This window comes from Pseudopodoces humilis, chromosome 3, assembly GCF_049639895.1.
Source record: "Pseudopodoces humilis isolate 2021_Gansu_Grassland_sample_001 chromosome 3, ASM4963989v1, whole genome shotgun sequence".
NCBI lineage: Eukaryota > Metazoa > Chordata > Aves > Passeriformes > Paridae > Pseudopodoces > Pseudopodoces humilis.
Window position 1 is genome coordinate 10,140,830 of NC_142202.1, and position 26,123 is coordinate 10,166,952.

The 26,123-nt window shown below is 46.5% G+C and overlaps 1 protein-coding gene across 4 annotated transcripts; it reads right to left on the reverse strand.

The window, feature by feature from the left end:
* Window positions 1–229: 229 nt before the first annotated feature.
* Window positions 230–15,752, reverse strand: B3GNT2 (UDP-GlcNAc:betaGal beta-1,3-N-acetylglucosaminyltransferase 2). 4 transcript variants are annotated; one of them, XM_014254602.2, is made up of 2 exons: window positions 15,636–15,752; window positions 230–2,683 (listed from the first exon to the last, which is right to left on the reverse strand). In XM_014254602.2, the coding sequence occupies exon 2, from the start codon at window positions 2,672–2,674 to the stop codon at window positions 1,481–1,483; it is 1,194 nt and encodes a 397-aa protein (XP_014110077.1). In that variant the 5' UTR covers window positions 2,675–2,683; window positions 15,636–15,752; the 3' UTR covers window positions 230–1,480. The 4 variants fall into 4 exon arrangements, with proteins under 4 accessions (XP_014110077.1, XP_005525447.1, XP_087909980.1 ...); XM_005525390.3 differs by lacking the exon at window positions 15,636–15,752 and adding an exon at window positions 14,857–14,984; XM_088053854.1 differs by lacking the exon at window positions 15,636–15,752 and adding an exon at window positions 13,259–13,279.
* Between the last annotated feature and the right edge of the window lie 10,371 nt (window positions 15,753–26,123).

Here is a 26,123-nt window from a genome sequence, read left to right on the forward strand (position 1 = left end):
CAATTATTTCTGTACATACTGTTTGTCGCAAGGCACTTAATGTCCCCCTTGCTTTCACCAGAGTTGTCCATCTATACCAGCATCTAATAAATATAGATACAACTGTGATATTTTCTTGATAGTCTGCTACATAAGCTTAGAGAAATCTTTCAAATAAAACCTTTTGTTTCTGAACTTCTGAAATGTAAATGCAACCGGCTCTGCAAGTCAACCATGAAGCATTACCAGAAATATTTAAATCACATTTTATTTTTCAAATTCAAAAATAACAATTAGCTTTATTTACCACGTTACACATCTCAGATTTAAAATATCATGCTCTATTTAAATATCCGAGTGACAACACTATACAAATAAAATGTTCCACAAAATATATTTAAGAAAATGTTTTGGTCTTCAATCTGAACAATAAATAGACAGGCACTTCTACATATACAAAGAAAGCGACCACTATTTAGAGTAATTCTTATAAGCAAGGTGTGGAAATAGAGAAGATCTGAGTTTTGAGGACACATGTAACTCTACATGAGGCTTCATGCAAGCTTCAAAGTTTGGTTTGGAATTCGAAGCTCTTGGGATCTGCACAGTTCTGGATTTGCAGCCGCTTTACATGAGACCCAAACCACGCCCTCAAGAAGCAATGTGCAATTTCAATCATTTCCATCAATTCAAACTACCTGATCACATTTAGTGCCCAAACAGAAAACAAGGATTCACCAGAGTAGCTTTCCACAGAAATAACATGAGCAACAAGTCAGCTTCAGTAAGTAGGCTTGAGGCTGGGGCAGCCCTACCTGCCCAGCCCCCAAAAAAACCTCATCTTTTTCCTTACACATTAAGCTCTTAGGGGGCATTTCCAGCAGAGCTATGCCTTTTAAAAAACAAAACAAAAAAACAAACAAACAAAAAAAAAGCCTCATCTAATAAAAGGTTAAATCCTTCAGACACAGGTACACTTTGCACAAAGGATCATAAGTAAAGGGAAAAAAAACATTCCAGGGTGCAAAAGGACTGAAAAAAATAAATAAAATTTAAAAAAAAAAAAAAAATCAAAATTTCAAGTCTCATAAGCCTATCTTGTCTAAAAGTAAAATGACATTCCCCCAATTTGTGTATTTTCAATTTGCAGTGGTTTCCACACACAAACACTACTCAAGGGAAAATTATTTTCCACCATCACAATTAATGCAAGATGCATTGTGGTAGGCAATCCCTGTTTCCAGTACAGCTAACCAGTCACTGACAGCTAGTTATAGCCTCAAAGTCTTTTTTAAAATTAAGACCAATATTGAAACATAACGACCACCATGACAGTGGAAGTCAGGACCGAGTCTTCAAGCCATCCCTTCAAATTTTAGTATTAACTCTCATTTTCAGAAGTACAGGAAAAAGTTTACAGCAAAAATTCAGCTATTAGACAGAGCTTCAGTGATCCAAACTTGCAAAGTTCTTTGGACTTAAGACACTTATGCACATTACTTTAACAATTTAAGTGTGGATCTTGCAAGCGTGTCCAAATCTTAATCATTTCTTGAGGTTTTCTACTGTGCACTAACATTAAGTTTGTGTAGGAACAGATGTTATTTCTGTATTTCTCTTCGATATCAAATGTTTTGAAGCCTTTGTGTTTTTCTGGAGCCAGCCCAAGCTTCTGAAGGCACATTCCAGTATAAACATCGTCAATAGGGTAGAGGAGTACCTGGTCAGATGCATTATTCAGTCTTAGTGCCAGATCACCAGAGTACAGGAACCCACCGCCTCCTGCGTACGGGGGATACGAACCTTCATAAACGCTTTCTGGGATGTAGTACTTCAATTTTTTCTCTCTGTGAGGTCCAGCATCTTTGATCACATCACCTATAAATAAGTCTTTGGCTTTTTCCTTTGATAAACTCTTCAAGTAATCCAGGATCTGATTGGTATTCACAAAAACATCATCATCACCCTTAAAAATAAACTGGACGTTTGTGCAGCTGCTGCTGACCCACTTCAGAAACAGCACCTCTTTCAGAGTCAGATTGAAGAAAGTGTCTCTGTAGTTCCAGAGGAGAATGTCTCGGTGGGTGTCACTCTCAAATTTAATCATGTGTGAAAGGTCAGGAAAATTATCCTCTGGTGGGGTCTGCCCAAGCAAGAAGACCCTTCTGACTATCACATCCCCTGATTCTATTTCCTTGCCCCAGGATTCCCTAATTGCTTGTCTTCTATCGAAATGGGGTATAAGTGACTTAATAGCCAGCAGCAGGAAAGGTTTCTGTCCACACTTGTTTGGCTGATCTATTAGCAATGAGTAATTTCTACACCTCAAATAGAGGAGGAAGTCTTTGAATCTGTCTGGCAAGTTTGCAAAGTCACTAACCTCTGAGTGCACCAATGGGTCAGGGTCACAAGAACTGAGAGCACTGAGGTTAGAAACTAAGTTCTCCTCCACAGTCATATTGGACAGCAAGGACAGAATTGGGTTGTACAGCAGCTCAAGCTTCTGTTGCTGTTTGTTCCAATAAGCTTTCTGGGGAGTGTATTTCCTCCAGAAGTTGCTACGTGGTATAACAACATGGCCTTTTGCATTCTTGTCTTGGCTGCCGCTCTTTGAGACTTCCACAATCACATAAATAAAAATGTTTACCATCATCAGAATTCCCAGCAGCTTTAATCTTCTGCGTCCAACACTCATTTCTCATATCTAGAAATAAATAGAAAAAAAAAATATTTTTAGCTTTCTTCAAAGCAAGTTCTTGATCTCATTAAAAATGCAAACTACTTTCAAATGCAAGTTAGTAGCCTAAAAACTAAGGTTACCTACACCCCTGAAGAAGAAACAGCTAATCTGTCTCTAACACACACACACACACATATGGTTTGGAGTTTCATCAGCAAGCTGGTACAAATGTGAAGTTTCCATTTGCAGCTTAGGAAAGTTTCATGGTGAGTCTAAATTAGCCAGCAGTTTTTGCTTCTCATTTAGATCCCCTTTAAACACTTGACTGTATAATAATTAGAATCTGAGCCCTCAGCTTGGCAAAGGCAGCTTTTTTTTCTGCTAGTAAGGTGAACTGAAGGGTATAGAATAAATTGCTATATGATAAGGTCAGTTATTTTTAAATTAGGTTTCAAGCTTTTATACTTGCACTCTCACACCTTCCAACTACATAAAGGGCAGAGCCAAATTTTTAAGCACACAGTTTCTGACAATTCCACTTGGATATTCCTTGGAAGAAAGGCTGAAAGAACTTGCCAGCTGCATTGCTGATATTCAGACACAAGGGAACATGAACTTGGAAATTTTTCTCCCCCCTTCAACTGGAAAAAGAAATTCAAACAGTAAATTAAAGCAGAAGTGTAATTATTACTAGGAAGGAAAAAAATATGAAAATAGATAAAAAAAGGAGAGTTCTCCCATATATGCAAGACTTAGAACAGTATGTGTACATCTCTGTCATATCAAAAGTTCTGTGATCCATCTTCAGTTTTTACAGGGGGAGAAAATGGATCAATCTCTCTTTTTTCCACAGTTGTCAGAATGCAGGTATACAAGGAATACAGTACAAGGAGCAACACAAAAACAGTATGTTCCTCTAGAGCAGTGCTTACCAAACTGTTTACTAGCTCTGGGGTGCATCAATGTACAAGCTCCACAAATTATTCAGAATGAATAAGGAGGTTACAAGGACTATGCTGAAGTCACATACAGAACTCACTGCCAAAGACACTTTCATGTGCCAGGAGTATAAATGATTATTGGAAGATCACAAAAAGCTAATGTAATAAAGGATTTGTGCTGACTGTTGAAAGCCCAGCTGTGAGCACTGCCTCAGGCCCTGAGGTCACAGAGCAGCAGACAGGGAGGCAGACTGAGAAGAACACCTTGCATTTGCTGCTGTTTTCTTTTTTTCAGCCATCCCCAGACACCTGAGCTACACTGACCCTTGGTCTCCTATGGTTTCATCAGTCTTACTTTGTTTTACTCCTCAACAAGTTAAACACTAAACTACTAAAAATTTAGGAAGGGAGCAGCAAGTAAATAATCAATAATATTTTTTTTCTATTATTCAACTCATAACCATTATTAAATCCAAAAAGGGGTGTGGGAGTGTTCTTCTGGAATTGAAATCCAAAGCCACTCCTAGAAAAAACAACCTCTCAGAAAAATCCCTGTGCTTCCTCATGTCCCATCTGTGTATTTAACTCTGTATATGCTCAGGCCAGATCTACTTTATTTCATATTCTACTCCCAGTCAGCTGTAAAGTTTCTCTTCTAATTTTGAAGCAGTTTTCTTCTATACCTCAAAGACAAAACCACACTTGTGGTCAGTGCCATCATTTAAGATAAAACAGCTGAACTGCTAAGAAAGCGCTGGGGTTGGTCACATGGATTTCAAAGAAACTTTACCTTCCTCTCTCAACTGCAGCTAAAAACAGATAAATACACAGGTTTTCTACATTTCCCTTTCACTAGACACAAAAATACTGGACAAGGAGCCGTCCCCCATTTTGTGCTGTTCCACGCAGCTCAGCATGAACATCTGCCCTGTCCTCTACAGCAGCAAATGATGTGACCTATGATCCCGGGACTCCAGAGACAACAGGGTGACCACTCCCTCCTAGGAACAGCCAACAAACACGGGATTGTCACAAAGCCAAAGGTTGATTTTTCAAGATATGCAGCACCACACAGCTCATCTGTCACACCTCACCAAGCTGAGAGCATTCAGCACCTCTAAGACATCTGGATACTTGACCTGAGACTCCTCTGGCACAACGAGACACCATTTGCAAAGACTTATTTCAAACACTCAACAAAATCCTTCAGTCCAGCGTGACTGCAATATCCTGCAGCAAATGAGACTGGGATCCTGAGCAGGAAGATCCCCATTTACTGTTAGACTTGGCAGAGCTTTTCAGCAAAGAAGGTACAAGTCTGGCAAGACGACAGCAGCCCCATCTCACAAAGCACAGTAAATCAGTAAATGCTATCATCACCACCACAAGCAAACACTCCCAGCCTCTACCCTGTAGATCCTGCCTGTGGCTCCACAAGCAGCTGAACCAATCTAATAATTTGTGCAGGCCCAAGATAAAACACAACTTTTCCACCTCCTTCAAGTCTGACAGAAACCATGGCCTTTCACTGTAAATACTTCTCTGCGGGCAGGAGTTAGGCTGTATTTTCTAAGTGGGACGAGTACCACATCTACATTATGCCATGACTGCCACATACATGACTGCCAAACCTGAGCATTATGAGTCCATTTACTTACTGGGGCTGACAAAAGATAAAATAATCCCTATTACCTGCAGGTATCATGCCTACCACTCTACTGGTCCAGGACTAAACTATCAGGAATCTGGCAAAGCCAAGCTGTAATTCAGGTATCTGACAGACATAACCACCCTTGTCTCTTTGCAGAGGCTGTAACTGGTGCTAGAGCAGACCTGGATGCTCCCATGTAACTTCAATTTAGGGCCTGATGTCCCTTACAGCAGCTGTACATGCAGCACCACTTCTGACAGTGCCAGCAACAGCACGTGCAGTAGTGACACTGCTGCTTCTGAAATTAACTGTTTTAGCTACTTAACACATCACAAGCCATATGCAGTCCTTCTAATCTCCTGTGAGATGCATCAGTTGTCTAAATAGCTCAGCTCTGTTCAGCGAGTCAAGAGATTTCTGGACTGAGCAACAGTTTTGGAACGAGATGATGTTGAGAGCCCCAGGCTGCTGCAGGGCTGTGCTATTTCAAGCTTTAAAGAACTTGAATGCTGTTTATTTTCTAACTGCCCACCATCAAATCTCTTTTCCCCCCTCAGAATTTTACACAAATCCCCTCTCATATGACAGTAATTAAGAAAACCTTAAGAACAGGAGAATATTGAACAGATATCTGCGTTGCCCTTCTGCAGAAGCCTGTCTCATGCAGTGGTTACCACTGGAAACAGACAATGTTTTCTGTCTTCTCCAACCAAGACAGCCTGAAACAATGTTCCAGCTGCAGGAAAGTAACTACAACAGCAACAAGCTACTCAAAGCACCAAAAACTGCACTGAAATTCAGAGCAGCTGATGTTTATTTTAATATTACTTTTAATTATTTACATATACCTGCTTTGAGGCATCTTTCATCGTATTATTTAGCTTTGGGAGAAATTCTAATCTTCCAGTATTTTAATACCAAAGGACACCAGTGAAACTCAGGCAGGGAATTTCAAGATCTGAGTAAATACAGCAAGACTAGGGAAGGATGTGAATATATTTTCCTAAAACACAGCCCAAGGCATAAAGAACTATAAAGAGTTTGAATAACTGCCAAAGTAACTTCACATTCTGTCTCCCATTAGTTGTCTTCAGCACATTTTTGCTCAAAAGTCCCTCAAAAGCAACACCAAAAAACCCCAAACCCTCCAAGAGAACTAATGGTAGTGAGGCATTTGTTTAGTAATGCTCCCATTTTTTTGTAATAAGGTTTTAGAGGGCCAGACTTGCATCTGAGCAATGTTTACTTATGTAATTGAATCTAATCTCACTTTGTCCAAGCATTTTTTGAATCCTCTCTATATTTTCAACTTCTGTGAACTATCCTGGTTCCTCAATTTTGCCCCACACAGAGAACAGAATGACTCACTGTTCTATTACCACACAAGAGAGGACAACACCCACAGAGTCTGCATGGAGTTATCTTTGCATCAAGCTATCTTTACAAAGTCATTCAACAGTAAAAAGTTACTTTCAACTTCTTTAAAACCACTCTGTGTGAAATTCCTGCTTGACAGAACTCTCAGAGGAGGAAGAGATACCATCGGTTCATCACTGTCTCAAACTGATATTTCCAACCCCAAACCAAACTGCTGAAATCCCCAAACCTTCATCCAGACAGCAATCTATTTTTTCAGCCATTTTTTAAATGAGTCAGGTACCAGTAAATCATCAGATCATCCCAACCCTGTCTGTATTTTAAATTATTTGCAGGTGTCTCTTGAAAAAACGTTTAAATATGGTGCACCTATTGAATTCACTGCATGTTAGACCTAATTTTTTTTTTTTTTAAACCTGTTAGAATTAAATCCTTGGATTGGCTGAAAGAATGTTCGGTTTCATATTTGAATTCTTGAGTCTCTTACAGAAGATCAAGGCATATACAAAAAGAGGCCATTATGAAAAATATTCTGCAGACTCAATCCTGGTTTAATAGATATTCCAATTTTTCTACTGGTATAGACTGCTTGAGTTTGGTCCTGGTTTTCCACAGGGATGAACAAGCAATGTAGCTGCTGCACATGTACACCACACCTACAGAAGTCTATTTAAGCAATGGCAGTGTCTCAATAAATTATTGCATCATGCTAACATTACCATTCCACACTGGCATGTCTGCAGCCACACTAGATATCCTATGAAGGTGTTCCTAACTGGTCATGAAAAATAAACCAATCCCAAAACAACAAAAACTTGTGATGAAAAAAGTTTGGTTTCTTTGTTTAACAGTAAAAAATGGGTTGGACTGTTGGTTTTGGGTATTTTTTCAGTAATTGAGATTTCATACTGACATCCAAGGGTAACATCTCAACCCACTATAAAAATGAATATTAAAGTTTAATATGCCAGTAGTTGAAGGCCTGTGGTAGCAGATGTGACCTGTGTTTCCCAACTGGCTAACACAAAAAATCCTCATGTCATTCTAAGGTCAGTTCAAGCTTGAGAACAATGATGTTGTAAATTTGTTAGGAATAACCCAGGGCTGCCAGCTTCTGATTTAAAAGAGCTTCAGTTTTCACTTGATAGGCTTCAGCTGGAAAAAACAGTAAATTATAAGGAATCAACAGAAGGGATTTAACCCAGTGTCAGCAGAGAAATATTTCTTGGAACAAAATTAATTGTCATTCATCACATCAATTAGAAGTTGGGGAGCGCAATTCCATAGCAGTTTAAAACAATTTCAGTCATAGCTGACTCATTCCTGTAATTTATTCCTTCCCCTGCATAAACTGCACAATCCCATCTACCTTTGCACTGATTTGATTGTGGTGAATCAGTTCAGGGAGCTGGAGGACGATAAAGAGCCTACAACAGAGCAGCAATTAGCTTTCAGCCAGCTCCCATCACTTGATGTCGTGCTGCACAAACACCGGGAATGGTGCAGGAGAAGGGGGAAAGCTGGCACAGCACAGGCCACAGCAGAGCCCATCTGTCAGCAGCCTCAGCTCTCATGTCCCAGCACACTGCTGCTGCTGGTTCCCACCTTCATCCAGAGGTCCCTCGGATGGGCCAGGCACAACCAGCACTGCTCCACCAGAGGCAGAGTCTGGGCCACCCATTCCACCACAAGGCACACCCCGGGGCCCGAATTTCTCCGGCACTTTCTGCACCCAGGGCAGCAGGGCAGCGACTGACCCGGCATCAGCCACCCACGGCTGCTGTTTGCTATGGGGCTCGTTTCAGCTGCCCTTTATCTGCCCACAGTTACCAGAAAGCCAAGGAAGTGGATAAGGAACCACCTTCCTCCCAGACACCTCCTTGTGCTTGGATCAGTGCTAGTTCTAGTGAGAGAGAATGGACAGAACACATTGCAAAGCTGACCGATGCTTTCAGTGGGCATTTAAAGAGAGAAAGTCTGCAGGACAGACACTCTTTTGCTTCTTACTTTTGTGCTGTATCTGAAATAAAACTCATGATTTAGAAAACCTGCACAAAATGCAGATAACCATAATTTCCACAAACAAGACAACTCATTTGCTCCTGGTATCTCTTCCAGTTTTACCTTAAAACCAGTAATTAATCCTGCCTTAGCCGTATTCCAACCACCTTTATGTCTGCACAGAGAGCAATCATTATTAGTCAACTAACAAAACCATCCTTCAAGCAGCGTACCTCAGGTCGTCAAAATTTTACCTCTGCTTTGTCTTCTCGCCCACGTTAGACACAAACCACACTACTAAAAACTATGTTTCAAAAACAAGAACAATGTAACTTGGTACAGCTGGCGAAGTCAACACCTACCCCTGGTTACCACTGTCCTTTAGGGTTAAAAATAAACAACTGGTTTTCAATCTGATTTCCCCGAGCTGCTGCCTTTATGTGATGGGATAAACAACTGGGAGGGTAAAATTCCCAGTCATCTCAAGCCATATTTCCCTGCCAGCGCTACGTGGTTACTCAGAAGTCAATTCAAACCAAATTCATACCGTGAATATTCATGTCAGAATTCTGGGATCTGCCTCTGAACTTGACAGTACTGAGCTAAACACGTTGAAGAATGCAAACCCTACATTAAAAATGCAAATACATGAAAAACACTTTTGTCTTCAACTGTTTGGTTTCAGGTGTAATTAACTTCTACAAAAGAAGTTCTTCACCTTTCTGAATAATTCATTTAAAGTTCAGAAAAATCAGTGGAGTTGTAAGCAGAGAAGTCCATTGTCCTCCTTCAAAGCTATAAAACCCAAGATACAGACCTCGTTGCAGCCCATCAAGTTTATGGAAAAGGGAACAATTTCTCCAGCAGCTTTAGGCAGCTCAAGATGCATATAAGTACCAGGAGGATTTTGTAAAGGATCTTTAAGCCGGCTAGGCAGCTAACTCCCGTTTTTTGTTAACAGCAGATAATCATCTAACCCGATTAGAAACTTCTAAATCCGAGTAGCACCTTCTGTACCTGTTACCTGCACATCAAAGTGAGCATCCACAAAGCTTGAGAGTGATTGGAGTAATCAACCTGAGGCTGTTCTGCAAGGGTTTTAGTTGTTTTTATTCAAAAGCAGGTCAACAATAAGTTTGCAACACCAATTTCCATCCCAAAGACAGCTTCCCATAAGCATTTTCTAACTTTCAAATAGCAGATTAAAAACCGTAATCGCTCAAAAAAGACAAACCAGCACTACATTCAGGGGACAGTCAGGAATTCAGCAGTAGCTCTCCTTTAACTCACTCAAAAGAATTCCAGCCTTTCCCAAGCCATGAATTCCCATATTTGCGTGGCTCACTGTGTTACATTATGTATAACGCCGAAGACAAGCAAACAGATGAGGTTATTTCTCAACCCGCTTAGTTCCCCAATTCAGCTCACGACCCAGCTGCACAAACAGCTACACCAGCACAAGGCTGGGGGCACAGACACGAATTGGGGCCCGGGATACAGCAGGATGCTCCCGGCAGGAATCTCGGAACTCATCCCACAGCACACCTCGGTGGGGCACACAAACCTTTACCACCACCGTCAATTCTCCTGGAAATCCCATACTAATAAGCAGGTCGTCTGCCGGTTCATAAACCACTGAGCCTCTGGGAATTACACTTGTACAGCTAATTTTAGTGGAATTAGTCATTCCCACCCACAAGTGAAGATTTCTTGCTCGTTTGATCCAGATAGCTGGTTTACAATTGAAGGGATTTGGTCAATTCACTCTCAAGACTAACTCTTCTGAGAGTGCTTAAGATGAAGCAGCTGCTAAATTTCAGAACTTATTTACAAAGACGAACAAAACTGTCTCCAAATTAAATGCTTTTCAACTCTTACTGTTGTATTTCTCCCAAACAAGAAAGTTTTCTTAACAAGCTGCTGATGGAAACTGTTTCATTAATTATCCCTTGAAAACTCTCAGCACCACACCCATCACACACAGGGATTCTTTTCCTTACTTAAATGCTAATTGCCTCTCACGAGACACCAATTCAATCATCTGCACAGTTCATCAGAAGACAGTTTAATGATCCAGTCTTTTCACTGGGTTTTTACACGATCTGGAGACTGAGGGAAGTTTACATTTAGGCATTTTTGAAATCCCAAAAGGCTCAAGGAAATCAGCGAGAAAGATACGTGCAAAGAGCAGGATCGAGTCCCAGGTCCCTGACAGTGCTTCCCACGTAAAAGAAAAATGTTACTGGACAGGTCTGACATTTATTCCCCAATTTTTTAGTCGGTGACTTCTTCACTCTGTACTAAAACGAAAGGAAGAGCCTGTATTTCATTCTACCATCATCATCGTCTTTTCTTTCTTTTTTGCTGTTTTTTAAGCACATGAAGGGTGCTTGCTTACATAAAGGGATACAATCGTGAACTGATAAAAGCATCTAAATATATCTCTGTGAGGTCAGAACATGGCAGAACAGGGATAACACATTAGGAATTTTTGTAAACCGCACTCGCAGGCACAAATTCTTCTCCAAACCACACGAAGCATTGTCCAGTGAAGGGTCAGGAGTTGGACTCCAGTGATCCCTGTGGGGATCCCTGTTCCAACTACGATTCCATAATAAGCACTCATATGAACACAGACTATGACACACCATAAACTTCAAGCACTCATCCTGTGATTGCACATGCACCCAACCTTCTTCCTAAAGCAACTGTTAACATGGTGGTTAAAAATGATTTAGGGACTATTATTGCATATACCTGAAAAATAAATTGAAGTTTGAATTTAAAAAGTAAATGGATGGCTACTTACTTCAAAATCACTAATGCATTTCTACCATAGAGTAATAGAAAATGTAATAAAGAGATATACTAAGAAAAAAATCCCAAACCAACAACCTGTGAGAGGGGCAAAGATGGTTTCAAGCTTTTGGAAGGCAATCAATCCTAACGGCCTTCAAGAAACATTAACATTAAATATATTTTGATGAAATACATGGGTTTTTTTCTATATTCTGTGCTTTTTACAAAAAACTTATTGCCATAATCGGTTCACTCTTGCCAATACCTTCCCTCCACCCCGCCTTTGGCCTATTCTTGGCAAGTTTGAGAATTACACTTCAAGCTCTACCTACAAGAAACCCCCCCAGCCTCTACTATGCAGACTGCAAATTCTTCAAAAAGAAGCAATTGGTTTTTTTTACCGTAGGAAACGAAACCAAATCCAGTAAAAGACAAAGACCTGGAACGCCAGCCTTCGGTGCGCTTCCGACAGAGCTGCTTTAGTCACTTGGCAGCACAAGGCTGACAGCACACACAGGAGAAGTTCACCAAGTAACCAACTCGGAGAAGTTTCACAACCGGCCTGAAGTAAAGATTTTGCATGATCATCTGACACATTTGTCAAAAAGTCAGTGATCTGTCGAGAAAGAACAAGACACCAAAGAGCTTGGCTGAGGATTTTAATTGGTGCTGCTCAATCTTTTTCATGTCCTCTGGTTAATTTGGAGCAATACGACCACACAGATCGGTGACAAGTCAGCCCAGCTTCCTGGCTGCTGTGACAATATTGGCTGTGGTAGGAGACACATAATCCTACATTTCAAACATGATCAGCACCGACACACCCTTTTGTCACTACCATTTTTTCCCCCTTCAGGTGGATTTACACAGCCAACAGGAAAAATCGCTGTCAGAGCTGGATCCACTTCGAAAATAGCTGCACCAGGTGGCAGTAAAATGACAATTCCTCAGGGTCTCAGCACTGACAAGTCACCATGGAGCGGCACTCCTCCGAAAGACTTGGTTCTCTCTCCAAGGAACCTTTGCCAGGGTAGGCAAGAAGATGAAGACTCAAATTCTGCTCTTTTTTCCCCTCCCTCTATAATACACCGTGACTTATTCATACAGACAATTGCCCAGATTTGCCAGCACAGAATATGACACCACTTTATCCATTCTCATTTCTCATCAAACACTGTTTTTTCTCTGAGCAAACACCACTTCTCCACTGATCTCCTCAGCAGTGCCTTCATTACCCAGAAGTATTTAAAAATTTCAGGAGCAGCTTCCAGGCAGTAATAATAAATCTTTTGACTACCTTTTGACACTGTGTCCATTAGGAACAACCTCTGGGGAGATTAGTGAGTTTTACCTATTATGAAACAGGGCATCAGACAGCCAGCTAGCATTCCCAGCCATCTAAAGCATGACCTTCAAAAACAAGTCCCTTCAGCAGTGCTACCTCTTGATCCATTTTCCCCATCGTGGGGAAAAGAAACGAGCACAAATCCAAGCAAAACCACTTTACAGGTGACGAGGTGACAGAATGACTTTAAATACATTCTATTTTTTATGCTCTAGGAATAGATTCCCTACAGCCATACGGCTCAGTACCGCACAACATCTCCTTTAGAAAGTCACACGTTCAAAGCAAGTAGCAAAACCAGAGTTTCTTTTAAGCCAAAATATTTTGACTCTGACAGTATTACATTTTTAGGTACAAGATAAACATTCTGTATTTTAATCCACCACCACGGCAGTATTGTTTTGTTAAAGATACCTATCTTCTCGAGTTGTTTATAGCCCCGGGAAGAACAAAAAAGAAAAAACCCAAAAAACCCAAACCATTACAAATTAAATCTGCCGAATGAGAAAAGCCGATTCTCCGTTTCGTCTCTTCCACGCATTTCGTAACAATTCAGCTCTCATTCAGCTCCTCCGGTGCTTTATCAGGCATTACGGCTGGGTCACGGAGCGCCAGGGCAGGCTCTGCATCCGAAGCGAGCCCCGAGCGGGCCCCGCTCAGCCCGGTGTCATCTGCCGCCCCCGCCCTCGGTGACAGCACCGGAGCCTGACGCCAGAACGGAGCTTCAAGAAAAGCACGAAACCGCTTTCAACAGCTTGGGAAGAGAACTGGATTCAGGGCTGGCTCTCTCTTTTAAGACGGTGAGCAATAATTTGCCAGAAATTTCCTCAAAGGACAACGCTATAATCATGTTTTCTCAATAACTCGCAGATGATATGTCTAGCATGTAATTTTGTGCCCGGCCAGACTAAACTTCTGTGCACAAACCAAGTCTTTCTATCCAAAATGTATTAAAAATCAAGAAAAAAAAAAAGGGGGGGGGGGGAAGGGAAAAACCCACAAGGGGAAAAAAACAACCGAACCACACAAGCTCTTATTTCGCATAGTTAAAACTAACCACGAGTATTTAATAATCAACCCCAATAGCACCGAGCATTTTGGGTAGTCGGATTAAAGGGTTACTCAAGTAACTTTCACCACAAATTTTTGCAGGATGACTAATGAGTCGCGAGCTGCAGTTCAGCCACAATCCCTGCGAGTAACCTGAAGTCCCCTCCTGACGCGGCACAGGATGTGTCAGGAAGTTTGGAAGGGCTGAAAAGCATCATCTTTTGAAGGAGCACATATATTCAGGCGAACTCCAGCAAAAACAACATTTTCTCCCCTTTCAGCTCCACCAAAGCCCACACTTGAGTGCCATCGCCTCAGCACTACACAGTCTACAATCGCGAGGCGGATGTTAATAATTAAGCCGGTGAGTGGGAGCGGGCTAATGAGGTGAGCCCATGAGCAGTGCGAGCGTCCCCGCTCCGCCACCGCCGCCCTCTGTCCCTCCCCTCCAGCCAAGGAGCGGACTGCAGCAGCTCCCGGCACTGCCGCAGCCCCATGGCTTTCTCTGGAAAAACCTCACAGCTTCGGCACCACCAACGCCACCTCCCCACGGCTAAATGAATAAAATAAAAATTTAAAAAAAATTAAAAAAAAATTGAAAGCGACGACAAACACACGGCGGGCTGAGCTGGCCCGAGTTTCATCCCTGCCCAGCGGACTGTGCCTCTCCCCGCCGCTCTGGCTGCAACATGTGCCAGCACTGCCGGGGCAGGGACACCGCACCGCGTGCTGGGACCCTGCCCTGCCGCCGCCTGCCACCTCCCAGTCCGGGAAAAGGGAAAAAAAAAAATAAATTCTAGCCCTAAAAAAACCCCAAATTTATGTCTCCTGCCGCTCACACCCCGCACCGCCAGCTCGCAGCGGTCACTACGCAAATAAACGAGAGGCGACGGGGAAGGAAAACCTCGCGACCTGGAAAAACCACGCGAGGTAAAAAATAAGTTTAAAAACGGGGCTTTTTTTTTGCCCCACGTCCCTCCTCAGCCGCTCCGGCAGCGCCGGCGGGGGAGGCGGCCGAGCCCCCCGCCCGTACCTTGCCAGGCTGCCGCGGGCCCCCGCGGGGGTTCTTGCTCCCGCCGCCTCCGCATCCACCATGCTTTGTCCGGCCGCGGGCTGCCCTCGCCGCGGGCTCCCACCCGCCCGGCCCCGGCCTGCCGCCCCACCACGGCCCTCACGGCCGCCGGGGCTCCGCGTCGCCGCCCCGCCCCCCCCGCCCCCCCAGCCGGCGGGGGCTCCGCACCTGGGGGCGAGGCCGGGGCGGCGCCGAGGCGCCCGCGGAAGGCTGGTCCCCCGTCCGTCCGCGCGGGACGGCTGCACCCCGCCGCTGTGTCCTCAGGGCCGGCCGCGCCCGAGGTGCGCGCCCGCGGCGGGCGGAGCGGGGCCAGCGGGCGCCTCTCACTTGTTGCCCTGTGGCGGAGCCCCGCCCCGAGCGCGCGCCCTCCCGCCGCCGGCGCGCTCCCCCGGGCGGGCGCCGGGCGCCGCCGCGCGCTGCAGGGCCCGGGGGCGAGGCGGGCGGGGCCGAGGGGCAGAGCGGGGCGCGCCGGGCCTGGCCCCGCCCCCGGCCCCGCCCCCGCCCGGCCGCCGGCGCCGCGGGTTGGCGGAGCGCGCGGCGCGCGCCGCGTGGGGCCGGGCGGGGCGGCGGCCGGGGGGGTCCCCGCGCGCGCCGGGGCCGTCCCCGCCGGGCCCTGAGGGGAGCGCGCGGGCGGGCGGAGGGGGAGGCCCGGCGAGGCCCTGTCCCCGGCTGGACACGGTGTTCTCCCGCCGCCCCCCCGGCTCCGCGGGGCCCAGGCTGTAGAGCTGGAAGGTATTTACCTCAGAAAAGGTGTTTGTATTACTGCAGGAGCCAGGGGAAGGCGGCAGACACCGCCGCGTTGCCGCTGTTCGCCTTCCAGCCGGGCCAGGTGCCGCTCCCTGCCTGTGGAAACGGCCCCAGACCAGGCACCCTCCTCCTGGGGGTGGCCCCGGGTGACACCTGGCTCCTGTGCCAGCCCTGGTGTGCTGGCAGCGGGCGCTGTGTCCGTCTGCGCACCGCGGGACGCCGGCCATTCCCTTAGGACGATTTTCCCTCGTTTTTTTTTTTCCCCACGGCACCAAGAGAAAGAGGAAAACCCCTCAGCCCTGCCGAGAAATGCGGTGCCACGCCACTTTTTAATGTTTCTTCTTTGAAAGAAACATTCTTCTTTGCACCTGACTCAGCTTTTCGTGGAAATCTTCAAAGGTTTTGTTGCTGAGTCCAGGAGGGAGAAGCAGAGGGGTCGTTTAGGCTGTCAAGGCTTCCCTTAGTTAAGAAGTTTGTGAGAAATACCGATTTCGGAAATTCGCCCTCCAGTGCTGATACTAAATCATGCATGACTCATTCATTAGTAACCTCTTTTGTTGTTGTTGTTGTTTGCTTACTTGGTAGGTTGATGAGCCTACAAATCCTAGCCAGACGTCCCTGTGGAAAGAAACCAAAGGAAACTCTCAGGAACCCAGGATGCTTACTGGAATAAAACACAGAAATGTGTGCTGCTGCAGGAAAGAGGGCACATCTTGTCGTGGACAGGTCAAGAGCAACCAGCAGATTTGCAGTTCCCACAAACTGAACCTCTCGGCTTTTTTGTCCTACACAAGATGAAACTGAACACATGCCATTTGTTTCTATTTTTACCACCTGCATTCTCAATCCAGTATAAGGAGAGGCCCAACCAAAGGAATTGTCTCAATGTCACTTGGCACGATCACTTAAAAATTGTTTTCATTGCAAAGGGAGGGGTAAGAATGTCCCTGTGATCCATGGAAATACAGGTTATTCACATCCATTGTACAGCACTCATTTTCATCACCAGTATTCAATAGCTGGTGTGCACAGCCCTAAACACAACTAGTTTGGGAAACAGCATCAGTTCCCACTGCACATCCCCAGGTCCCCATACTCTGTGTTAAATATTGGATGCCAATAGGAAACCTGCTGCAAGTCTCTTGGAGCTGCTCTAAAATCTTTGCTCAGGAGTCTGGAAGAAACATCCTCATTCACAGTGCATTGGTAGAGACGTTGCATATTTCATCCCTCTTCAAATATTTATATATGTACTTCACGTTTGAGTAAAGCTGTCCTTTTCATCAGAGCAGAAGGATTACAGTAAAGGGAGGAATTACCCTAAATCGGCAAACATCATTGTCCATTAAGTAACACGAGGGTTTGAAAGGAGAATTGAGTGTCTGGCAGCCAGGAGCTTGGCTCCACTGCACAGGAGATCTCATAATGATATGTTTTGAGATCAACTGAAAAAAGCTGGTCATGGGGCTGCCTTTGGAAACCTTCATGGTGGGAGATGTTTTAATCCCAATGTATTCCTTGATCCACTCTGCAACTGGGCCTCAAAAGTGGACCGAAAGAAGGAAAATACCCAGAACCAGCACTGCCATTGCCCACAGCACATTTCAAACCACTCCTGACTGTGATGCCCCTGCTGTGCCCTAAAAACCTCAGGGGAGGTGAGGCCGGGGCTCTCCCAGACAGGACATTCAGCCTTCCCTGCATCCAAATCCATACATCACACCAGGCAAAGCCCTAAGCCCCGGGATGTTTCTAACCTGGTGCTGCCAATTAACAGGTCCTGGATGGGGCAGGACAGCAGGGACCACATCTCAGCACAGATGTAAAACCTCTCCTAGACAGCTGCTTGTGCTGGGGTGAAACCAAGGGAGGCCTGGAAAATGTGTGGTTAAAGTTGTTATGCAGTTTGCTTCCATGGAAGAAGAAGCAGGGTTTTCATGTTTCAGGTCTGTAAAGCCAAGTTTTGTGACAGACACAGCAGTAAATCATTGCACTTTTTTGTTCCCTCTCCTGAGAAAGAGAGCAAATAATTTTGACTGCAGCAGCTTTAATTTGATCTGAATCTGGAATAACATTTTTGCCTACGTATTCAAAAGCACCACCTTCACTCAGCATCATGATGCAAACAATGAGATGCAGTGTACAGCCCTTGTCAGGGAGTTGCAGAGCACCAAACATTTCCTGGGAGCTGGGTACTGGGAAGCTGTGTGCTCAGGGCATCGGTGTCACATCACTTGGTGACACAAATTCTCACTGCCAGAGTTTTTCCATAGGTAGGGTGGCATGCATGACAGCCAGAAAAGAGAATCTTTTTAAAAAGATTCAACTCTCATTTTGTATCAAGTTCAAAATCATTGTGGGGTTTTTAACCTTTTTTTTTTTTCTTCTTTTTTTTTTTTTTAAATTCTTTTTTTCCCCAGGCTATTTATTCACAGTATTTGAGTTCACTGTAATAAAAGCTGACCTGGGGACTGCTGCATTCACATCAATGGGAACGAGCTATGTACACTGGCCTTTTCTCTAGCATTTGCCTGTTAATTAATAATTGGTACATTGCCAGGAGCAAAGGAGAAGTAGGAACGAGATTCAGGTTATAAAATCTGCAAGGTTATCTCGCTGTCCCTGCAGCAAAGCAGAGCCTAGGCGCTGACAGAAGGGCTGTGGCTGTGGGCCACTCGCCCCAGGGCCATGTGCTGCATTCCCGGGGGAGCCACATCCCAGCACTCCAGGAGCCTTCGCGGTGGCTGCTGGCACGTCTTCCCCCAGCCACGGGAAAGCAGCGGGCACAGGAATTTCCCTGCCTGTTGTCGGGATTCCCGGGTATCTGCCTGCAGCCACCCTTGGGAATGCGGCTGGCTTGTCCCCCAGTGCAGCTCAGCACAGGGGAGCAGCAACCAGCTCCGCAGAAACACGGAGTAGCTCCTTTCCCTGAGTCTGGCGTGGCTGGCAGTCGCTGACATTGTGGAAGTGCTTGCCCAGAGCTCTCACACTGTGTCCAGAACGTGCACCCGCATCTCTTGGCCCTTGCTCCAAAATGATCACCCAACCCCCTGTGCTGAAAGCGCTGCAGGCACACAGGCACTGAAACACCTCCTCCACACCTGTGAGCACTCACTTGGCTCTCCTGAATCAAAACCCTTCCATAAGGCCAGGACAGCTGGAATTAATTTTCTGTACTGGACCAAAGCTTATCCAGGATTCCGATCTGCCTGATTTTTGTGGACAGGTTGGTGTGGCTGGAACACACCTGGAAAGCACAGGAGTAACCCGAGCATGCTTCTGTGACCAGAGGATAAGAACAGGAGATAAGAGGTTAGAATTTAAATAATGACAAGAGACTAAAGATTTCTCCTGTGGCATGCAAGCACTTCAGCAGCAATAAGGAAAAAAAAAAAAAAAAGTAAAGATGACATGCAATTCAAGCTGGATCATCTCAGTTCCTCCAGGAATGAACCTGTTTTTTCCCACCCAAATGTTTGAGCCTGGAATTCAGGCAAGTGAAAAGCCTCTCCCAGGGTAGGCAGAGTCTGTCAGCAAGGCTTGCCAGCAACACAAGCACAACATTTCAGTGGTCTCCTCACACAGTTATTTCCCCACCTTCTGCCCCTGCCACATGCAGGCCAACCAGCACAGCAAGTGCCACAGAGCTCCTCTGCTCCACTTCCCTTTGCTTTTGTACCTTGGTGAGATGGGGGAGCTGTGGCTGGCAGGTTCAGCTTTGGCAAAACCACTCAAGTTGAAGAGATTGGCACGCGTGCTTCAGAGCACCACTTTTTTTCTCTCGAGCATTGCAGCTTTGCTCTTGCAGGCAATGCAGGACAGGACAGAGATTGTGGGAAGAAAGTTGCCCCTGTTTTGTTGTGTGCTGCCATTTGAAAGCTGTGGGCAGAGCTGCACTGTGCTGATATTGATTCACATTTGCCAAGAATAATTACTTCCTGCACTGGTTGGATTAAAATCTGTTTCCCTGCTCTGGAAGGATGTACCTGCCTTTTTCAGACACAGGCTGCAGTAACTAACACTCTTTGCCTCCACGTGAGGCTCCTTTTCCTTGCAGACACAAGGCAGGCACAGCAGTGCAGAGTGCAGGACACGAGAGGATGGAAAAGAATCCACTTGAAATTCAATTTCTATAGCAGCAGAAACCGGACAATAATTATTTTTGAAAAAAACAAAAAGGCACCTGCTCTATACAAACCATCTTTTTCTTGTGTCCCAGAAACATGAGCTCCTTGCACCTCTCCTTACCTCTGTTCAGAGGCATCCCACAGCATTCTGCAGCAAGACCTGAAGAGCTGCAAAACTGAAGAAGCTGCAGCCAAGACTCTTCAAAGGTGAAGAGTCAAAGTTTACACCTAGGAAAAAGTGTACTGGACCCACTTCAGCTAAACCCCTTCTGCCTGGCTTTTACTTTTTAGCAGATGCAGTTTTAAGCGCCAGCAAGCTCCCAGATGAAGGAAAGCTGCCAGTCCTCCATGTCATTTAAATTTTTGCAAACCATCTTGATTTCAGATACCTCCTGGATGAGGCTCCCTTAGACTGTCACAGTGCCAGCTTGGGTAACTCCAATTAAAACCAGCCCTCTGTCTGGGAGGGTGCTGGCATCCAGGCTGGCTGATTCAGGGTGGCAAAGGAAACTGTGCCCACACCGAGTGCGGGAGGTTTTCCAAGACACTCCCAACCTTGGGCAAAGTTCTCAGCTTTGGGCACAGCTGCTGCCACAGTGAAATCCTGCTCAGCTCATGGAACTGCACACCAGTGGCAGAGGCACAGAGTGCTTTGCCACCAGGCGTGGGGCTAGTGCTCCTGGCAGTGGGCTCCTTCTTTGGGTGGCAGGAGCAGAAGGGTCACCAAAACCAGGGTCAAGAGAGTGGCCCTGGCTTGGGCTCATTTTTACGGCAGCAGCGTTGGGGTGGGACGTACCTGGGCTGTTTCAGAGCACCCTCCAAGGCATTCCTGAGGCTCTGTCCAGGAGGGGATTTGTGCCAGCTCTCTGGGCTCCCTGTCAGGACAGCAGTTACAAGCAGTTACAAGCCCTGGGTGCAGGGACCTGCCCAGCACGTTGGTGCCCAGCTTGCAGAGCACCCTCACTCCCAGCTCCCTGTCCCCCCACCATCTGGTTGCCCATGGCTTCCCCCAGGAGCTCATGACTCACCTGGTTTCCCCCAGGACCTGCTGTTCTCCTGTAACCATTTCAGGTGGATTTGTGCTCATAAAAGCCACCCCAGAGGCCACGGGCTATTTGCCATGCCTCAGTGCTGACTTACACTCATTCCTGTCCAGCCCACCCGGGGTGCGGGACGTGGCCTCCTGCGCATCAGAATTACAACAGATCAAAGAAGGAGACCACAGAGCTTTTCTCCTGTTATTGTAGGATCTGCAGATAAACTTCAGAAATAAAAAACAGGACAAAGGGAAATGAAATAATCCACATATCAAGTTTTAATATCCAGCCTCATAGCTACAGGTTACTGAAGAATGGCATGGAGGGAAGGTATCTCCTGCATTAGGGACCGGGCTCAGCAACATAATCTGAGTAGAGGAAGGGTTTTCCTCATGCCACTTGAGGGAGAAATCCCCCTGACGTGGATGTGCTTACTATAAATAAATAAAACATCAGTAACCAGCGGAGATGAGATCTAGCCTTGTAAATTAACAAACCACTGCCCCATGTGTGGAATCACTGCAGGTTTTGTGCCTGATCCTGTACACATCTAACCTCCCCCATGTAAATAGTCCTCTGGAGTTAATGGAGCTGTACTAATTTGCAATGGCCAGAGATTAAGCCGTTGGGGTTAAGCATTTCAGCTGCTATGATTGCAGCACGCTGCAGTTACAGGCCTATTGGATGACTCAAAGGTGCTTCCTTCCTCTGGAATAAAAGCATCCATGGCCTTACACCATGCCTCCAGCAGCCCAGGTATAGCACTGGTCCTTCACAGGTTGTGTCTTCAGACAGAGAAATCCTGTCCTGCCCCACACGGACGGGTGCAGACACTTTGGCCAGTGTTGCAATGTAAATTTCTTTCTTGCGTTCTCCCCGGGTATGTACCAATGTTTTCCAGACACTATTTCACCACTGCTACACTGCCTTGCAAGCATCTTAATTTAAATCCCATTATAGATGCACCAGGGAAAAATGATCTGTCCACAGCTGAAATAATAAACTGGAGTGAAAACATCCTTGGGCTGTGAAGAGGCTAGAACAAGCACTAACTGAAATGTATAAACTTACATAACATTATTTACAGGAAAGAGCCCAATTGTCAAAGGCCCTATGAGAGCTGGAACCTGGGAATGTTTGTTCTCCTTGCAAAGAATAATTAATTATGCAAGTTTATAAATTCCAGTTGCTTTTGCTTGCTCATCTCCTGATGTGCCTAAGGACTGTCTGGAAGGTATTTATGGTTCCCAGCCACCAGTTCCAGAGGCATTTTTCTTAACCCTGTACTTCTGCATGCCATTGCCTCGCAGAACCTTGGAGCGGAGGATTAACTTTACACACCATGTTCCTCAGCCACAGAAAACTGCAGACTGGTTCTGAGGTCCTGCAGGAGTGAGTTTATTTTAGGGGGATGCCTGGAGGAGGTCACAACATGTTTTTCAGAGGGTGGTGGGGTGGCTGCTGCGTCCTGTGAGTGCAGAGAGAGCCCTGAGCCACACGCAGACACCTCTCTCTCCCTCTCTCTCTGCCCAAGCCACCCATCCACTCCTGATGCAGCTTTGCTTGTTTCTTCTTTTTGCTGCCAAGAGCAGAGATGCCATGAAGGCTCTAATGACCTCTGTGGTTTGATGTGCCAGGCAGGAAAAGTGCCATTAATTACTAAAATGCACTGTATAGTTTCCTGGCAGTGCTGAGTTCAGCCAGGGCTCCCAACTGGCCAGAAAACTCAGGAAATTATTGTTGCCTCCCAGGCTCCTCTCAGAAACACTATGGATTTGGGGTTTGTGCTGTGATTGCTGTTTTTTTCCCATCCACTCCTGTAAAATGTCACTCCTCAAGGGTCTGAGGCACTTGCTGGCATCCAGAAATGCCATTTATGCAATTACCTGTTTTTATGTGTTCTCCAATACCATCCCATTACAAGAGCTAATGGCTGAGTGCTGGAGTTCCAGTGCTGCTGGCCACTAAGGGAATTAAAATGCAAGTGCCAAGTCACCTGTGTGCAGAGAAAATAACAAACAGGAAAACACCTTTGGGGAAATCTCTTTTGTACCCCCTTGCTGACAGATGTCCTCTGACAGCTCTGCATTTCAGGGACCTCCTGTTGCTGCAATAACCCTGCAAAACGCCCCAGGGTCAAACTCCCCAGGTGGGCTCTCCATCCCTGACATGCCTTCAAACCTGTTTTCCTGCAAATTCTTGCACTGCAAGATTTGCCTTCCACTAAAAGGAAGGAGGAATGGCAAAGCATTTGGGAACTTGAGTTTGGGGTTGGTCAGCCCCATCATGTCTGGAGGGAAGCTCCACAGCACCACCCACAATTTTGTGCTTGGACAAGAAGCTCAGGTGATATCCCAAAATAACACTTCCCTAGTGGCACTGGCGATTCAGAGATGAGGCTGCAGCTGCATCCCTCTTGCCACCTTTCCATGGGAGGTGACACACCGTGTCCTCTGGGACTTCTGTGGCCCTGGGGAATCACCCACGGGATTAATGCTACTGGGAAAAGGCACACTGGCATTGTGTGTCCTTTTTGGGGAGAGAAGCCCTCTTCCACAGCTTTGGCAAAGATTGGCTGAACCAGTGTGACCTGGGTGGGTGAAAACAGCTCGGTTTTGGTGCACTGAGGGGAGGAAGCACTGATGGTGATGGCTGCCTGTCCCCCTGTGCTGGCATTTTTACCCCCTGGCATGGTGAGGGAGACCCAGGAGCACAGCTCTAGCCTTCACACTGGATTAAATGACACCCCCAGCAACACTTCCCTGGGATTTGGGAATAATTTTTGAGGAGGATTTTAACACACCCAGCTTCAAGGCAAGGAGCCCTCGCCTGTTTTCTCAGTCTCAAGCCACATGAAACACAAAAAATTAAAAAGTCATCAGTGGCTGCTGCTACGGGACCACTGCGTTCCCCTTATTCAAAAGGCTCCTTCTGTCACCAGCACTGAGGACCTCTTCATAAATATTTGGAATGAATGAATAAACTGTTGAAACTCCCCAGGAGGAGAAGAAAATATTTCTGTGAGCAATCTATGGCCAGTGTGAGCCTTGGGGTAAAACTTCTCGAATACTTGCACACCTACAGACAGTCAGAAAATGACACACCTACAAACCTAAATCAGGAAATCTCCCCAGAAAAATGGTGAGCAATTTGTTTTATCAACAGGTAGTAAAAAATTGACACAGAAAAGAAAATACCTCAAAATATCAATCAGTTGATTAAAAAGTCCAAGCACAGTAAGATGTAGAGATTTTAGGCTCCTGCAAAATCCTTCCCATTGTGTGAAACACAATGAGAGCACAGTCACTATTATTTACACCTGCAAAAAGGGCCTGTAGGAAAGAAAAATTTTAAAATATATGTGAAGTGAGACTAAGCAACCTGAATAATTGGAAAGTAAATCAACACCAAAATAAAATATCGTCATCTGCTGCTTTCCATGGCCCAAAACATTATGAAATACAGCACTTCCTTGGCTTAGATTTGGAAAAACATGGCGTGCATGAGACTTTTTTTTTTTTTTTTCAAGTACAGATACCCTAGAAGAACACTTTAAAACCTTAGCAGTTCTGGGCATATGCAGACCAAGAAAAAATAAAATAGCACTCGGAGTAATGGTCTTGCCAAGCAGAGAGCGAGTGCGGGGCCTGCCAGTTGTGCAGTGTGTGATTGAAGGCGGCAGCACTCGCAGATAATTCAGGGAGACCATAAAGCGAGCGGAGGAATGCCCAGAAAGCACGGAGCGGCTGCCGGGATCAGCTGCAGGTCCTTCCAGCAGAGCAGAAGGGACTGGGGAGGGAAGCTGAAGCTGCGGCAGGACGCGGGCGCTGCTTGTGCCCGTTCCGAGAGGGGCGGCGGGGCCGGGCCGGGCCGGGCCGGGCCGAGCACCACGAGCGGGCTGAGTCACCGGGCCGCGGTGCCAGGGCTGCGGCAGCTGCCTCTGCTCACCGCGGGGACCGCCGGCCTCCGCAGCTTTCACCCGGGAAACGCCGGCACAAGTAGGGCAGGAGCCAAGCGCAGGGCTGGCCCCTGCCTCAGCAGCAGCCGTCCTGCCCCGCCCGGCCCGGCCTGGCCCGGCCCGGCCGCAGCCACCACGGGGCAGGCTGAATCGAACAGCCAGACCCTGCTGGGAACCAGGCCTGCCCCAGCCCCGGGGCAGCCCCGCACGGGGTCTGTGTCTGCCAGCAAAGCAGAGAGCAGCGGGTACTGCTGCAGGAGCAGCTTCTGACGCCTAAGGATGCTGGATCGCGGGGGGAGTTGTGTCCCAGCTCCTTCCCTGTCTGCCTTTGAGGACTGGGCAGGAAAGCTTCCCTCGTGTGGGACTCCCTCCTTCAGCCCTTCTTCCTGCTGCTTCTCCCTCCCTCTCCCCCTCCGGCCGTGCTGGGCTGCTCGTTCCCTCGCTGTGAAGTGACACCTGCCTGCTTCTCTGAAGGAAGGAGGAGGAGGAGGAGGTGATGGCCCTGGTGCCACACTGCTGGCCTGGCTTAGCACAGGGACACAGGAGCTGGGGCCATGGCAGGAACCACGGTGATCTCCAAAGCTGGATGAGGCCCCAGAGGCCAACAGGGCTGTCCTGGGTTATCTGCTCAGCTGAATCCATGCAGGATTCCAGTGGCCACGTGTGGCCCCAGCCACTGGGCGAGTTGCCTGGCCATGCATTCAGGATGAGTCTGGTTTACATCTGGGCTTTGGGGGAGGATTTGTGAAATCTCTCCTGAACAGGAGCTTTCATTTGCAATCACCACAGAGATATTTAGCAGGACCACAGACAGCACGTGACATCCCAACAAAAGCTGTGGGTTCTTGTGCCTTTCACTGAAAGAAGCAAAGCAGAGTGGCACCAGAGGCCTTGTCCCCTCCAAGTTCAGCCAGAAGTGGCCAACAGGCTCAGAACACTGTAGGCAGGGGCAGATGGATGGACACACAGAGAAACCACCTCAGCAGGAAGGCACGGCCTAGCCAAGGAGCAAACCTGTCCTCGTGTCCCAGCAGCTGGGGATTACAGCATGGGGAAGCACAGCATCCCCTTCCCTGCCACATCAAACTTGGTGAAGTTTGGAACAATTGGGAATTGGAACAATTTTGCTGCCCAGTGACTACCAAGGACTGAGCACTGTGGTCCTCAACATACTCAGTACTTTTTTTTTTTTTCCTTTTCCCTTTATTTGTTTTGCACAGTAGTTTAGAAAGATCCACTAAGAAGAAAATGAGGACCATTAAGTATTCAGGGGAGGGAAAATCAGGAAGAGAGAGAAGCATCCACCCATAAAAACATACCCCTTCAGATCTCAACTAAGAAGGTATCCAATTATTTCTT